This window comes from Orbicella franksi, chromosome 2 (genome assembly GCF_964199315.1).
Source record: "Orbicella franksi chromosome 2, jaOrbFran1.1, whole genome shotgun sequence".
NCBI lineage: Eukaryota > Metazoa > Cnidaria > Anthozoa > Scleractinia > Merulinidae > Orbicella > Orbicella franksi.
In genome coordinates, this window is record NC_138146.1 from 14127631 (window position 1) to 14143589 (window position 15959).

At 39.2% G+C, this 15959-nt stretch overlaps 2 protein-coding genes across 3 annotated transcripts in view; one reads left to right on the top strand and one right to left on the bottom strand.

The window, feature by feature from the left end:
- The window catches only part of LOC145478137 (uncharacterized), a 119215-nt gene that overhangs the window by 628 nt on the left and 102628 nt on the right, over nt 1-15959 (bottom strand). The window lies entirely within an intron of this gene.
- The window catches only part of LOC145478099 (PAN2-PAN3 deadenylation complex catalytic subunit PAN2-like), an 84201-nt gene continuing 68242 nt past the window's right edge, over nt 1-15959 (top strand). For both annotated transcript variants that reach the window (XR_014048187.1, XM_081456008.1), the window contains exons 1-25: nt 1-203; nt 2587-2753; nt 3639-3759; nt 4200-4274; nt 4716-4834; nt 5105-5177; nt 5495-5563; nt 5994-6138; nt 6320-6402; nt 7139-7212; nt 7637-7687; nt 7973-8069; nt 8754-8832; nt 8948-9013; nt 9351-9445; nt 9752-9880; nt 11032-11181; nt 11322-11377; nt 11548-11693; nt 12360-12466; nt 12985-13083; nt 13304-13437; nt 14015-14120; nt 14831-14968; nt 15306-15365. Coding sequence is in view for 1 of the 2 variants with exons in the window: in XM_081456008.1 (XP_081312134.1) it covers nt 60-203; nt 2587-2753; nt 3639-3759; nt 4200-4274; nt 4716-4834; nt 5105-5177; nt 5495-5563; nt 5994-6138; nt 6320-6402; nt 7139-7212; nt 7637-7687; nt 7973-8069; nt 8754-8832; nt 8948-9013; nt 9351-9445; nt 9752-9880; nt 11032-11181; nt 11322-11377; nt 11548-11693; nt 12360-12466; nt 12985-13083; nt 13304-13437; nt 14015-14120; nt 14831-14968; nt 15306-15365 (2583 nt within the window). In the remaining variant the exon portion in view is untranslated. The remainder of the gene's footprint in view (nt 204-2586; nt 2754-3638; nt 3760-4199; nt 4275-4715; nt 4835-5104; nt 5178-5494; nt 5564-5993; nt 6139-6319; nt 6403-7138; nt 7213-7636; nt 7688-7972; nt 8070-8753; nt 8833-8947; nt 9014-9350; nt 9446-9751; nt 9881-11031; nt 11182-11321; nt 11378-11547; nt 11694-12359; nt 12467-12984; nt 13084-13303; nt 13438-14014; nt 14121-14830; nt 14969-15305; nt 15366-15959) is intronic.

The following is a 15959-nucleotide window of genomic DNA, read 5'->3' on the forward strand; positions in this document are numbered from 1 at the left end:
TCTAGCGTGGAAATAAACTTCACGTTATGTAAGAGTGCTGAACAATCACCCAAACGAAGATGGATCTCAATCATGGCGGCGCTGTTGTAAGAGAGGAATATCAAGAAATTCGTAGTGTTTTTAGCACAGGAAGAGACCATTCTGGCGTTTCAGCTGTCCTTTTTGATCCTCTTGAAGAATTGGTTTGGACGGGGAATCAATCGGTGGGTATAAAGTAGCCTGTAGCCATGTACATGTGTGTTTTCTTAGCTAATTTCTCCACAAGAAGACTCGAAGAACTCGTAATCTTTTAGGTGGTTTTAATAATGCAAGCTGTCAGATATTAAATTATTTTGTTCTTTGCTAAGTCTTATACCATGGGCAAAGAACCTATATGTATCATCTGTATGGCCCCACAAACAACAAAAAATAGTTGAAACTTCAATGTACAGAATGGAACCAAACAAAGTCGTGAACTAGCGTACAATGATGAAAAAGAATGTGATACTCACTTGAAGACAGTTGACTAAGATGATCTATGTGGACTGATAAGGACACACATATATAATGAGAGTTCTGGGCCACCCCTTATTTTCCTGAATCTCGGCTCCAAGAGTAGGTAAAGTAGCTGGTGTCCAAGAACCCTCATTATATATGTGTGTGGGTGCAGCCGCAAGGTCATGCAATGATGTACGTTTTCAAATCTAGCCAGCCATGTAATTTTTCTTTTGAAAACCCGCTGGTGCACAACATGATTTAACAAAGGTCAATTTTGTCCCAGGATTACTTTCTAGTGAAGAAATGCGTTGCCTTTGTTTAAACAGCAAACATCCATGGGTCGTGGGCAAAAAGGGCCAAATTATTCATCAAAGCAGGAAGAACCCAAAAATTATCAAAGATGAAAGAAGGGAATCAGTTATGTGGTGGCCTTTTGGTGTGCCGAATCTGGAGGAAAAAAACATCTTTCTGTTTACCAGATGATGTTGTCAATAATTTACCAAGTTCTTTAGTTTTGAGGTTGATGAATCAGTGGTAAACTTACATTTGGAGGAATATTTGAAGTTGGTGGGATATGAAAAGAAAAGAAGAGAATTGGCAAAGATTATACCTACGAAAAGAAAACAACAAACAGTCTAAAGGCCAACCAGGTAAAACATCAGGGTCACCTTGAACCCCAACAAGGGGTCACTTGGGGAAACCCTTAGAATTGCCATGCCCAAGCTTGAAGAAGGGATCGTTCTCATTCTGGGTTCGTTGGCACTGTGCTTCAGTGGCCACGAAAACAACTTCCTTGTCAACAATGTCCCGTGGGCTCTTGTCTCAAGGATGAAAGTGAAGTTTGCTGAGGAGATCTTGCAAGACACCAATGCGTTTGACCAGTGCAAACTTTACGAGGATCTGTTCCTGCCTAAAGAAGGGCACGAAAATATGTTTCTCAAGGGGATCCAGAGCAAAGACTTGTGTAAAATAAGCTCAAATGCCAGGGACAAAAAAACCTGAGGCATAAACAAGGAAAATAATCTGACTGAGATTGTTGGTAACAAATACCACTTCCCACTAGATCACAAGATTCTGCATGACCACAGCATCTTCTATCCACACGTGCTCTCTGATCAGCTCGTTTTTGAAAATGGTTGTGAAAGGTTCTGACCCAACAAACCTGGTCCATGACAAACTCACAAACATTCAGCTTGAATATGAAGTGATCCACTCTGTCAGTTTGACCCAAGAAGCAGAAAGCACCTATATCAATGGCAAACGGTTCATGTACATGTACAGCCATGTCAGTCATCACAAAATGATCTCAGTCAAGAAAGACACAGAATCAGACATCAGATGAGAATCTTGAGGCAACCATTATGCTGTTCATACAAAAGCAACATATTTCTTCAATAGAAAATAATCCTGGGACAAAACTGACCATTGTAAAATCGAGTTGGGCGCCAGTGGGTTTTCAAAAGAAAAATTACATGGCTGGATAGATTCGAAAACATATGTCATTGCATGACCTTGTTGTTGCGCCCACACACACACATATATAATGAGAGTTCTTGGACACCAGTTATTTTACCTACTCTAGGAGCCGAGATTTGGGAAAATAAGGGTGTCCCAGAACCCTTGTTATATAAGTGTGTTAACAAGGAAACTGATTTAGTGAAAGTAAAATGCCTGAACTTGTGCTGTGTGTTTTGAATCAATCATAGTCCTCACATTCCATCAAGTAAGGGTTGTCAGTTTCGTAGGGGCTACTATGGAACCTTTGCTCTTCCCACTTCCCAACAGCAACAACCCCAGTTTGTGTTGTATCTCTGTCAACACTTCTGGTTTCTGCAACAGCAAACTTTTAACAAGGTTAATGGCTTGGTTGCTAGCAATGCACCCAACCCACAACTTGGCAGACGAGGGGATCACTGTTTCTCTGGTATAGAGACCTGTGAACTGCCCCATCATGATAAGGCAGTAACCCCATTCAGAGCAAAAAATGCCAGCCCTGGAAAAAGTAGTTTATAACTTTTGCCATCTTGTTTAACAGCTAAATGCACAGGCAGGCTCCCCTCACACATCTTGTGTCCCTTAATTAAATGTTACCCTTCATTTTACTTGCAGGGCTATTTGGCCTCTTACTTTGGACCAGAACTTCAAAAGTACACCTCATTCAAAGTTCATCATGAAGAAATCCGTGATGTGACAGCCAATGATCATGGAGTACTTTCTCTCACAAGTAATGAACTCTGCTACTCAGCTCGTGCAGGACTTCGACTCTTTAGCCTCAGGTCAGTAAATATAAAATATCTGTTGTAATTGATTATTTATTTAATATCTAATCATTGTCAGTAATTAATTTTATCTCTCAGACTACATTTGTAGTAATGAAATGGTCTTCAGGAGTAATGTGTAATGGAGTCATCTCTTTAGAAATAGTGTGTACATGTACCTTGCAAGTAGAGATTGGGTGCCTAGGAGCTTGGGGGCTGACAAAGTCAACCAACTCTGATGTGCTGGAATACCTGATTGGCCTACTTTATCTGCCATGGGTCCCTCACTCCCACACATGTATTGACATCCAACACACAGAGCCATAAGTTCGGTAGAAATAGTTAATGCCTCAGCAAACATGATTTTAAAATGGCTTAAGGTGGTACATTACAGACCCTAACTTGCTAAAAATTCCAATAGGCTAAAAGAATGCAAGAGAATGCTAAAGTTTGTGTGTTATTCATTCTGCACCTTGCAGGCATGTCCTCTCTGGACAGCTTAACAGGGTTTCATTAATGTTTTCGGCAGGAGGGCAACTAGTTTTCACAGGCTGGCAAAAGTTTTAGGACCGACCTTCTTTATAAGTAAAACCTTCCTCTAGATGGTCAAACCAGGCACACAAAACTGTCCTCACAGCAGTTCAATTTGCCCAGTGCCTGGCCCTTAATGAAACCCCTGGTTTACTATTATTAAATTCAGACACTTTTTGATGTTTAATTTTTTTAAAAGTAATGTGTATTTATATTCAAAATGTTGCTCTCTATTTTTCGGGATTTTTTCCAAGGTTGAAATTGATTTTAATATTGATGTTTATGCAAGTTTGATTGGCCTTTTTCAGGAATTGAAAAAATGATATCAATTAGTCGTTTTATGGACTGATGTTTTTGCTTCATCCGATACAGTGGCTCAGAGCTGTCAGACTTACAGTGTATGCTACAGAGGGACGAGGCTCACTTGTGGGTGGCTGGACATCAGGGCTTGATGTTAGAAGTTGACTTGAAAAAAGGAGTGGTCAGCAATAAGGTAATAAATAACAGCAATAAATTCTTCTCAGTAAGGTCTCTTCAGTGGAAGGCAATGCTCCATATCAGTCTACATATGTCATCCATATTTCCACATGTGCCTCAATATTTTTGGAAGAATACTTCTGTTATGAGATAGTAAAGTGGACCCACATACTATCGAGGGGTCCGGTTTCTAAACACATGACTTTCAGTATAGGCCCACCTTCTCAACACTGTAAGTACACAGAAGTCTCTCCACCAACAGCAGTTATGTACAGAATTGCCGCAAAGTTTTCAAGAAGACAGCTTTATTTGTTGGAGTAGGCAGATGATTTTGCAATCTTTGCCAAAGAAATTAAAAGTTAGAATAACCAAGCAGAGTAGCTGACTAAGATCATAAATTATCAGTGTCTGATAATTTGTTGTTGATTATTTTGTTGTACTTTATATTTGCATTAGACTGAAGTGGATCCTGGCACTGTTGTTATGAAGCAATCAAATCGGTATCTTTGCTGTGGAGATACAGCAGGCAAGGTACATTGGGAAAAGCATTTCTGCATGCCAGTCTTGTCCTCCTGAGAGAGAAGATCTGAAATTGGTATTAGCTTTATTTCTTGAAAAAAAATTAACCACTGATTTCTGATGATTGATTTCTACCCCTTCCCTTCCCCTCTGACATGTATTAGTGTGATAGTCTTGTCTGTTCTCTGTAGCTAATGGAGCTTTTGTGAGGTTCTAAAGAGGCTCTTTAGGAGTACACTGTTATTATAAATTCACTTTCTGTAGATATGATGCTGTTAATCTGCCCAGTTTATTTGCCCTGTTTTGCTAAGGGTTACTCTATCTAGAAATTAATAAATTCAACCCAAGACTCTGATGTGTACTGACAAACATAATTTCAAATGAAAAATCAATAATTCACGATTAGCTATGCTGGGGATAATTGACCAGTATGTTATCTCATTCACTAAACAGGTGCGACTAAGAGATCCTTCATCCCTCAAGTGTGAGCAAGTCCTAGAGGCACATACAGGCACCTTGTCAGATTTTGATGTATCAGGAAATCTTTTGGTCACTTGTGGATTTTGTTCAAGGTGCAGTATCCTTGTTTCTGATTCATGTCCATATTGTTTTGACTAATAAACCATTATATATGGTTGGATTTTGCGTCTGTTACAAAATGAGCTCTTACATTGAAATTTCTTATTCACGACAATGTAAGTTTCATTTTGCATGAATTCCATGACATGTAAATTAAAAACTCATAAAAGGGGAAGATATTCACCTAGCTATTCACTGAACCTTAAATCTAATTAACTTGTTGAATTTATGACCATAACTCCTCCTTAACCTTATTCTTGTAGGATGGGACATTTGGCAATAGATAGATTCCTGATGGTGTATGATCTCAGAACTCTGAGAGCACTCCCTCTCCAGGTAAAATTGTATGAAGTCATATAATATTTAGCTCATCCTTGTGTACTCCATTAGCAGCTTCTACTACAGGTACATACAGAATTAATTTACTAGTCAGAAGTGCTGTATATAAATGCCAAGTCATTACTTCTAAGCCAAGGATAACATTCAGCTACAAATGGCTCAATGAATGATGCCACATTACTGAAAATAGATTTAGAGAAAGTAGAAAACTGTTTCTTGTTTCAGTTTCTCAGCCAGAGGGTGACGAACACATAAAGCATTAACTGTAACAACACACTGTCTGGTGCCTTACATGTGTTTGCTTGACTGTGTAGGTTGCCATTGATCCACTGATGTTAAAATTTGTACCTGCATTTACATCAAGAGTAGCTGTAGTTTCTCAGGTCAGTACAGTCACACTCATTTGGCTTTGCCATCATCATCTATTTTTCTTTTTTTTTTTTCATGTTGAGTGGTGGCCTCATGGTTAATGTTCTGGGCTCTGGATTGAGCAGTCCAGGTTCCAGCCCTGGCGGGGGTCATTGTGTTGTGTTCTTGGGCGAGACACTTTACTCTCACAGTGCCTCTCTCTACCCAGGTGTATAAGTGGGAACCAGCAAATATAATACTGGGGGTAACCCTGCAATGGACTAGCATCCCATCCAGGGGGGAGTAGAAATACTCCTAGTCACTTAATGTTATAGAGACTGGAATAAGCTTGTCAGTATGGACCACTTGGCCCTACTCAGACTACTATCAGTAATTACATATTAATTCCTGTCTATGATGTTGATTCCTGTCTATTGAGTCATAAATATCTGAATATTCCCTCAGAGTGGTCAGTTCCAGCTTCATGAGCCAGGTGGTCTGGTCACGCAGTCATCAATGATGGTGTATCATGTGAACACTCACGGCACCTTATGCACAACTTTTGACATTTCTGCTACCTGCCAGGCCATGGTATTTGGAGATGCAGGAGGTAATTTGTGTATTGAGATGGGTGGCATATATTGAATTTATTACTTTATTGTAACTACAATATGCAGCTAAAACTGCATTGCACAAGTATACGACTGGTATTTCTTACAGTTGTATCTGTATAGTGGATTACTGTTAAGATTGTGTACAATCCTCAAACTCTTGTGATTTTTCATTTACAGGTAATACACATCTCTGGGGAGACACCCAGGAAAAAGAAGTAACATACAACGTATACTCAAGGCCTACAGAGTTTGCACATCCAGTAAGTGACTGGGTTGCAATTTTCTACCTTTAGGATCAGAGTTTTCAGTTTCCTTTCCTCAGAAAGTTTGCAAGTAAGAACGGAGTTGCAGACAAAGCATTTGATATCACCTATCTCTTGCATTTACATTTTAGTTGACCAAAAACTATATTTCTTGCCCGTACTGTATGACTGAGAAAATGACTTCATTGTGATTGGCGGAGAACAGGCAAATTTACGTGTATCCTTGAAGGGGCTAGGTCATGCAATTTTAGGCAATTTCAGCACTGATCAAATGGTCATAGAATTAACTAAAATATCACAAAAACGGCTCAAAACTATAGAAGATCTCAAATAAAACCCAGGAAAACCAAGAAGGGACATGGATGGACAAAACTGGAGAGGATTAAAATGCATTGCATTTGGGTAAATTTCAAAAACGTCAGCCCACCTTTTTTCAAATTTATATCAGTTTATATCAAAATGTCATTTACACAGCTGGAAAATCATTCTCAGTTGTTATGTGGCCGTGATTTTGCAAATGAAAGGCTTTTGCTCTGCCTATTTGATGTTTAGAGCTCATAATTAACAAAATTAAACAAAATTACCTAAAATAGCTTGACCTAACCCCTTTAATTTGCAACAGTAAAGATAAAGTTTTCATTATATGGATCGTTATGCTCATAACAGATGGTTTTTGCAAGTTCCTTCACATTTTAATTTCTGGCCAATACAATAATTTGTTGTTATCTGGCAGATCCCTCATCTTCCTCCACTGGCCATTGATGATTACTCAGTCCCGTTATCTTCTTTTCCTCTTCCAATGCCCAAGTAAGTGACTTCGATATAGTATTTGTTATTACATAACGAAAAGTAGACAGGTTAGTGGACATTTGGAATTTATTTGTAGTATCCAGAATTATCTTAGTTGTTGGAATTAAAGGAGGAAATTTGTGCCTAATGTGAGTTTCTCAGCTGTTATGAACTTTTTGGAAATCATCACAAAATTGTTCGCAATTTTTTTACCACGGGAAATGAGCATCTTATCATGCGTTCAAAGCCTAGACTTCAGAAATACACCATGTGTTTAAACACATACTCCCAAAAGGGATTCAAATTATTTCACCTGTAACTGAAATTTTGCATCTTGGACTGTTTTTCACAAACTACTTGAGCCGTCATTCTAACACGAAATACTGATTATGTATTTTATAAGAAACAATGTTTTGTTTTTTGCTGCTTGCTTTTCCCACAGTGGGCCGCTTCTTTCTGACTGGCCAGAAGAAAATATGATGGCTGCAGACAGGTAGGTGCACTTTAAGTTTCGTACTTTTGTTCACAAGGTACAAGCTTAAGAACATACTGCCCTAAAAGCATGATTTAAGTCAATTCTCTGAAATCCTTCATTCTGTAATAGATTTAAACAGGGAACACATGAAGTTTACCCTCCTGACTAACACTAAAAAACAAAAAAAGAGAATAATAGCTTTACCACAACAATGCATTATTGTTAGACCACTTGTAAGTAAGTGATACAGTTAGTATGTCATTGACTTGGGTTGCATTTGCTGAGCTTTTCATTCTGTTTCAGACCTACTCCAGCAATTGAACCTGAAATCCTCCGCACTATGGTTGTTAGGCATTTCATTGGCTATGCACCAAACCCCGGTAACAGAAAACGAAATCAGGTATTAATTTTGTGAGCTTCCGTATTTGTTCTGCTTTTCACTGTTTACTGAGCACTTTAGTCTCACGTCCGATGAAGATCTGAATTCTCCTTACCGTCTCCTTACCGTCTGTCATCAATGGTAGTTCTCAGAATCTGGTGTACATCACAACAATGTCACGTTGTTGAGGATTATTTTTATTCTTATCGCCCGTCTGCTTGATAATCTATTAATAGTGTAAGGTGAAATTGGTCATGTTCATCTCTAAATGTTTTAAATGGTTACAGTGCGTTTTACATCGCCGTTAGAAACAGGAAGTTTCTTCTTCCAATTTACTAGCCTCTCCTTAAAGGAGGTCAGTCACGGCATTTTGAATTATTGTGGACACTACAAAATTGCCTCTAAATTAAGCAAACCTAAAAATAGAAGTTAACTAAGATAGGAAAATACCAAGAGATATTAATAAACCATAAAGGAACAAGGATGGCTAAGAATGGAGCAGATTAACACGGATTACAAATGACGAACTTGAAAATATTTAGGCTAAACTAAAATATTTATTTATTTATTTATTTATTTTTGCTCTACAGACTTATTTCTGATCGCGTAGACATTTTTACTCTAAAAATACGACCGTTTCCTCACGCACTTATGTACATCTTCATTTGAATTTCGTTAACATTTTTAACGGTGATATTTCTTCAGGTAGCATACCCTCTTAAAGATACCACGATGATCACTCCAGAGGAAGAAAATACCGTTCCAGATTCTCCCATGAACAGAGGTACTGTAAGCTATTCCAAGTCATACCCATGACTTGATACTGCACATCTCTGTAAATGTACAGAATGTTTGTACGATCACAGTAGACTAATAACACTATGGACATTTGTTTTTAGAGGATGACCCTGGAAGTGTTATTCCAAAACATTATAGAAGAGTAGAGATCAAATACTCTAAACTTGGTAAGTTAAGTTTCACCGTTTTGTAAGCCTTCATGTATCTTTGTTGTTCTCTTTGCTGGTGTCAAAAGATATCACAATGAAAAGTTTAATTCCTGAAGCGTTGACTCAGTAATTGACACAAAGTCAAGTTTTCTTTATTTTCCCAAGTTGTACTGTCTAACAGAAAACCCAAGACAAGCGTCTTTTAGTAGAATGGTGATAAACTTATACTTTAAACCCTGCTGGCTCATTTGTTGATCTGTTCGGATTTCTTTGTTTTGCTTCTTTTCGTTTCGTGTCGTGTCGTGACGGTAAATTCAGACTAACTCGCTGGCCGCCAATTTATTTTCCTTTTCAGGTGTTGAGGACTTTGATTTCAAGCACTACAACAGAACATTATTTGCTGGCTTAGAAACACACATTCCTAACGCTTACTGTAATGCTATGCTACAGGTAGGAAAAGTTCCAAAAAATAAAATATTCTTCACAAGTTATCAATCTCTGGCAAGAGTTTTATTTCAAAACTTTTTTGGCCTTGTTATATGTCGTTATATTACGTGAGAGATGTTGTATGTTGCGCTAGCTGTGCGTTAATCTCGGATTAAATTGGCTGAACTTCGCAGTTGGTCGGAACGGAACGTTCGGTTTCCGTAGCTATCATAATGATATACAGAACTGACTTATAAAAATTGAGGAGTTTAAAGTATTTGTTCCTGTGTATGTCACTCTGACTTCTCGCTCTGTTTTATTTCCTCCTAGCTGTTTTATTTTATCGAGCCGCTGAGAGTTGGCATGCAAAATCACTTGTGCCATCGTGAATTTTGCCTGGCCTGTGAGCTTGGCTTCCTGTTTCACATGTTGGACATGTCATCTGGACAAACCTGTCAGGTAACGCAGACCCTTTATCCGTCCTTCAGTCATAAGTTATACTGTCCTACAAAATGACCGGTCTTTTCTTTTTATGCAGTTTCATCAAAGTTGGATTAAACTGAGAAAATGGACGTCGTTTCTTTTTGGGTGGCTCCGAGAAAAAAAAAACATTTGAGCCGGATTCAAGAATGGCAACCCAACACTCGTGATGTTCCACTATAAAGAGTTCCTTAATTATTCGGGTGTCGCATTGGTCGTTTACATTAATATGAAACCAAAACCAAAGAAATCACTGTAGCCAATCACAAAGGACAGACAATATAGTGAACCAATCAAAACGCGAGATAATAAAAACCTCGCATTAAGTTTAGTCACTCACCGAAGTTTCAGCCCCTAAAGTGCAGGTTTTCCAAATGAAATTCGTCTCCAGAGAAGCTCAAAATTCGACGGGTTGCCGCCATTTTGAACAGTACTCAGTAGCGTGGCTGCGTTTTCGTGACGTCATTCCATCCAAGACATTTTGTCCAAATGGCTTCCGACAACCCTTTTAACTACCACTCTGGGCTATGGCTGCTCTGAAGGCGTGTTATTTTGGGCCAAACATGCTCCAAACTCCGAAAATGAAAGCAGTGAAGATAGGGAAGTAGATACTTGCTTGGACAAAGTACATTTTACTGACCTTGTGGAGGATGCAAAGTCAGTTGCAGGTTTTTCTCCTACTCGCCAATTTCGAGTCAGACGGTATAACGTCACATAAACACGGCCCGGCTGCCAAGTACAGTTCAAAATGGCGGCCTCCAAAGTCGCTTCTTTCGAGACGAATTTCTTCAGGAAAGCAGTCATTTTAGCGGCTGAAACTTCGGTGAGTGAAAGAGTCGAATGTTTACTTGCTGTAGGCGAAGACAAAAAAAAAAGCTTTTTGGAGTGACCTCCTTTAAAGCATTCTGAATAAAAGGTTTCCAAATAACCTCTGAATGGGAATCATTTCTATGGACTTGTGGTAGTCTCTATGACTTCAGGAATACTTTATTCCTCCATATCTTCTCCAAAATTTATGCAAGGCTGATTCATTGGTGCTCCATGTGGATGTTCATTTTAAGACAATAAAGTTGACAACAGCCTCACGAGTATTCAGTGCTAACTGATCTTGTTTTTTTCTTTTCTCACAGGCCAACAACTTTCTTCGAGCTTTCCGCACCATTCCTGAGGCAGCAGCGCTTGGTTTAGTCTTGAATGATGTTGATGAATCATTCGGAAATGCTAACTTTCCTCGCTTGATACAGAGTTGGTTTAGATTCGTTCTTCAACAAATGCACCAGGTAAACTACAGCCGATTTACGACAAGCGTTTAGAGTATCTAAGTTGCCGCGCGCTTTGTCTTTCTCAGACTGAGTTCATGTACAGCTCAGACAATCCTAATTCAACTTTACTTTGGTATTTGCCACTTCTCCACCGACAGGACACTCTTGAACCACCTGCTAATGCGGAAGGAGTAAGGGAAGAGAAACAAAATCCGTGAGTACAATATTTTACCTCAGATCCACTTTTGGCGCCAAAATTGATTTCCTTTCGCGCATGCAACCGAATCAGGCCGCAACCAATCAGATCACGCGTTACGTAGTTGCCATTTTGCTATCCACCGTGTTGACATTAATGTTTACTTGTGTTCTGTTGTTGTTTTGTAGGTCCAGCAAATCGCAGCAGTCTTCCATAATCCATCGCCTGTTTGGTTCAAATGTACAGCTGCTGAGTCGCTGTCGCTGTGGTAAAGAGTCCAAAAGGGATTCCACCACATTGCTCTTCAATCTAGAATACCCTGAAGTGTCTGACGGTAAGAAAATATTGGGACGCTCTTGACTTGTTTTTCTTAGAAACTGTCTATAGTGTGACCCGGTTTTAAGGAACTTGGGCGTAACAGGCCAACTTTATAGTTGTGGTCTCGTCTTTTTCTAAAGATGTTAACCAAACTTTTTCTTGTGAATACGGCGAACTCGGACTAAGTTTCCAATGAAATCTTCTTTGGATATAAGGAAAAATTAAATACAATAAAGTACCCTCTACGACTAAACGCAATAATATTAACGAAATATTAATAAATTGCAATTTTAGACGGATAACGGATTACTCGTTAGCCTGCGGAACAGGCGTAATTTTTTTGCATATTTTAGGCGAATAGAGGCGAAAGCGAGGCGAGCGTGAAGTGCGAGTCACGCGCGAGGGGAAGAGCGCGCTCTCAGTTTTCCTCACGCGCGACTCGCGCTTAGCGCTCGCCTCGCTTTCGCCTCTGTTTGCCTAAAATACGCAAAAAATTACGCCTGTTCTGCAGGTTAAGAACTCGTCTGCTATTACTACAGACTACTTTTTCGCTGGCGGTTCAGTTTAGACGGATAAGGTCGGGTTAGACGAATTATTCGTCTAAAAATTTTATCCGTCCCGTTTTCACACAAGGCCGAGTATGCCATTTGACACATAACTATTTTCTGTTGTCGTTTTACAGAAAAACAACTGGGTCCTGTGAGCTTCGAGTCCGTGTTGTTATCGAGTTTGTGCCGAGAACAAAGCATGCAAGCTTGGTGTGAGCAGTGTTCCAGATACCAGCCTACAGTAAGTCTTGTGAAGATCTGAGCAAATATCAGTTGATCTAACGCGCGTAGAAAATGTTTTCCCTTTGCAGTGTAACAGCCATTACGGTTGCCATTCGATAAACACTTTAATTAATAAGTTGTTCTTCGCAAGCCATGTTAGTCTTTGACTGCAATAAGTACCTTACGAAATTTATTTATTTTACAAATCAAAGATTAAAACGAGAAGGGACTAGGATTCTCGTGGCTCGCGCTTTTGGCAGTTCTTCGCTTCACGATACGTTTTGAATTCTAGCAGTAATCGCAGATTGGGTAGTTTTAAATTTGTTTCAGTTATATTTGATCGGGTATTAATTGCAAGCACCACTAAAGAAACCTCCGCTCTTCTTTCTTGCGGTGAATTCTTGGGAGAAGCGATACATGTGGAATTGAAAGGATGAAAGTGCATGGCCAGTTTCATTTGTTTAAATAGTTTGTTAGGAACTAAAATGTTTTGTAGAAGTTTTATCAACTCGGTACAACTTTCTTTTTCCGTCGCAGGTTCAAATTCGTAAAGTTAAGAAGCTACCAGATATCTTAGCATTCAACTGTGGCATGGAACACACGAAAGAAGTTGACTTTTGGAGATTGCAACAGCAGGTTAATATGACTAGACATCTCTAATCCAATATTCAGGACTCACGATGACCTGATTCTCGTCTGAGAATCAGGCTTTGCCGGCAACTTTTGAAGTAATACCGATGCTGTGAATTACCAACGATAGCTAGGCCGAGGTTCTCAGATAGTGAAGAGAAACACAAAAGAAAACGCGAACGCACAAATCAAACGCGGCGTTAAAGCTCTTGCCTTTTTTTTCCAGTTGCTAGATCCGCCAAAACCTGAAGAGAAACCCACAGTCGTTCCATCATCCGGTCGTGCTTGTAGATATGGCAATGCTTGTACCAGACCTGACTGCAAATTCAGACATGACAGAGACGCTGCTTCAGAGGACGGGTATGGAAATTTCTCTGTTCGCACAAATAATTCTTTCCCTTCTCGACAGATATTTGACATTTCATGTATCTTTAGATTGAGGGGAATATTGAGCGAGCAAAAAGTGACACCTTGTTGAATCAGTTTAATCATCCGCCGGTTTTTCAATTTTGCAATAAGAAGACTAGAGAGCCGTTGTATATTCGCGGATACCCCACGCGTTGCATGTACCGCTTTAAATTGAAATCATCCGCTCGTTTGAAAACGCAAAATTGTAATCCCTTTTAGCCTATCGTTTTCGCTTAAACAATGAAAAACGTTGATAGCTTTCATCGAAAACGAAATTTTAGAAAACGCTATGAAAAGTAAATACTTCAAAACGTTATAGTTTCGAATAATCGTCCTGGAAACTTTCGAAAACTTATGTGAAATCGAAATGATCTTAGCTTTGACATATGCGCAATTCTAGGCCCAGCGTTTTGTTTCGTTCCAGAACGTTTTATTCAAGTAAGGACAGCGGAAACTGATATCAGACCCTACGAAAACGATAATGTGGGCTATTTTTCTAGTTATTTATCTTAAGTTTTTTTTTGGTTAGACGTTCGGAGGTCAATACCGAAGAGGAGGAAGTAACTGGTTGGATTCCATTATCAATAAAGATATCTTTTGATTCCGGTGAAATACAAGTGACCAAGATTGATGAGGTACGTACACTGGCAACTATTTGAATTCGAGAGTGGTTAATTTTATTTCGCCCATGTTCACAGTCATTTTGACGTCCGTGGGTCAGGTTGTTTTAAACGTAACATATTTGATAGATACTCTCGTGAAAATGCAAATATGACCGTTGAATCATATATGTACATATGAAATGCGAGTGAAAAAGTTGAAAAGTAAGCGAACTTCACGATTATGTGTTAAGTTATCTAGTTGTAATGGAAGTTTTGGAAAAGTTTGGGCTTCTGCCAGATTTCACTGCGTTTGCTATGCCAGTACAAAGTTCCAGCTGTTGGAAACTTTTGCCGGAAAAGAACCTCTTGGCAATGCCATACTCCTCAAGGGTCCTGAATCGTCTCGCAACAATTCCCAAGGATCTTTGAAGATTCCGGGGAAAATCTCAAACCCTCGATTATCTTCAAGGAACCTTGCTATACATTTTTGGAAGGGTCTCTGAATTCTTTTTTAAAAGCCATCCAAATCTTTCAGAATCTTTGCGAGGTCTCAAAAGATCGTTTGGAGATCTTTGATTTTTAACCAGGGTCATAGTATCGCAGTTTCAGTCTGGCATCGCAATGTTAATCGAGATTTTAATTGCAATTGGTTAAAAATTTCACAATCATAAATATGGATCAATGTGCAGTTTAGATTGACAGTTAACATAGTTAAGAGCTGTTCTTTCATGCTTATTTTGTAGAATCAGAAGGTAAAATGTTCAGAGAACGAGATCGTGTATGACCTGTTAGCTACTGTGGGCCATGTACAGGACTTTAAGTCTGGTGGAAACTTAGTGGCGCACATACATGTTGGAACAACCTACCACAGCAGAAAGGAGGTACGAACATTATTAGTTAATGATTTATTTCAATCTTTATCTTCTTTAAGGTATCGTCTACACTACGCCGGAGAAATTTTAAAACGCAGCTTTATTTCTACGGTTAGGCCTACCGTCCACACTAATCCGTCGCGAAAACGGAGCTTTCGAAAACGCTCTTCAAACCGCAGGAATTTGAAAACGCTGGCTTTTCGTTTTCGTGTGGACCGACAGCGCACTTAGGTGATAAACTGAAAGTCAGGCTTCAAGTGCATAGAAGTGTCCCCAATTAGTCCGCTAGGGCTAAATACTTTGACACTTAAATAAAAGTTCTTATCTTATCTTTTTTTCTTTTTAGGGCGTCACATGCAGCCAGTGGTACCTTTTCAACGATTTTGCTATCACTCCCATATCACCGGTATGGAGAGAGAGTTGTTGCTTTCAGCAGCAATAGTACAGTAACACACAGTTCAGTTCACTTCTGATATGAATACCATACGAAGGGTGTAAATCATATAAGGGACCGTTCATTTTTTACGAGGGAGGGGGGGCTGGTGGGATTTGGGAAGCACCATTTATAAATCGCATGATTCCCCCAGCTTACCAATTTTTTCACATGGACCCCCCCCCAAAAAAAAAAATTAAACAAACAATTTTTAGATTTCAACTTTTTTAATATTTCTCTATTATCCCCCTACTTCACGTTATTGTGCTCACTATGAAGACAATATTTACAATCCCTATACTACAGAGAGCTGTTGTTTAAAAAACAAATAAAAAAGAAAGAGAAGTCAATTTCGGATCTCCTAGTTATGGCTCGCCCTGAGCGTGTGGCATTTGGCCTCTCATTGGCATCTTCATCTGAATTGATGAATGCAAGAATGACGTCACCAGAGTCATCTTCTCCCCCAGAGTCAATGGCATCACTGTCATACTCATCATTGTCACTTTCATCCGTTTCACTGTTGTCAGCACTTGCTCTGTTGTCATTTTGTGTCAATGTCCTGGCATT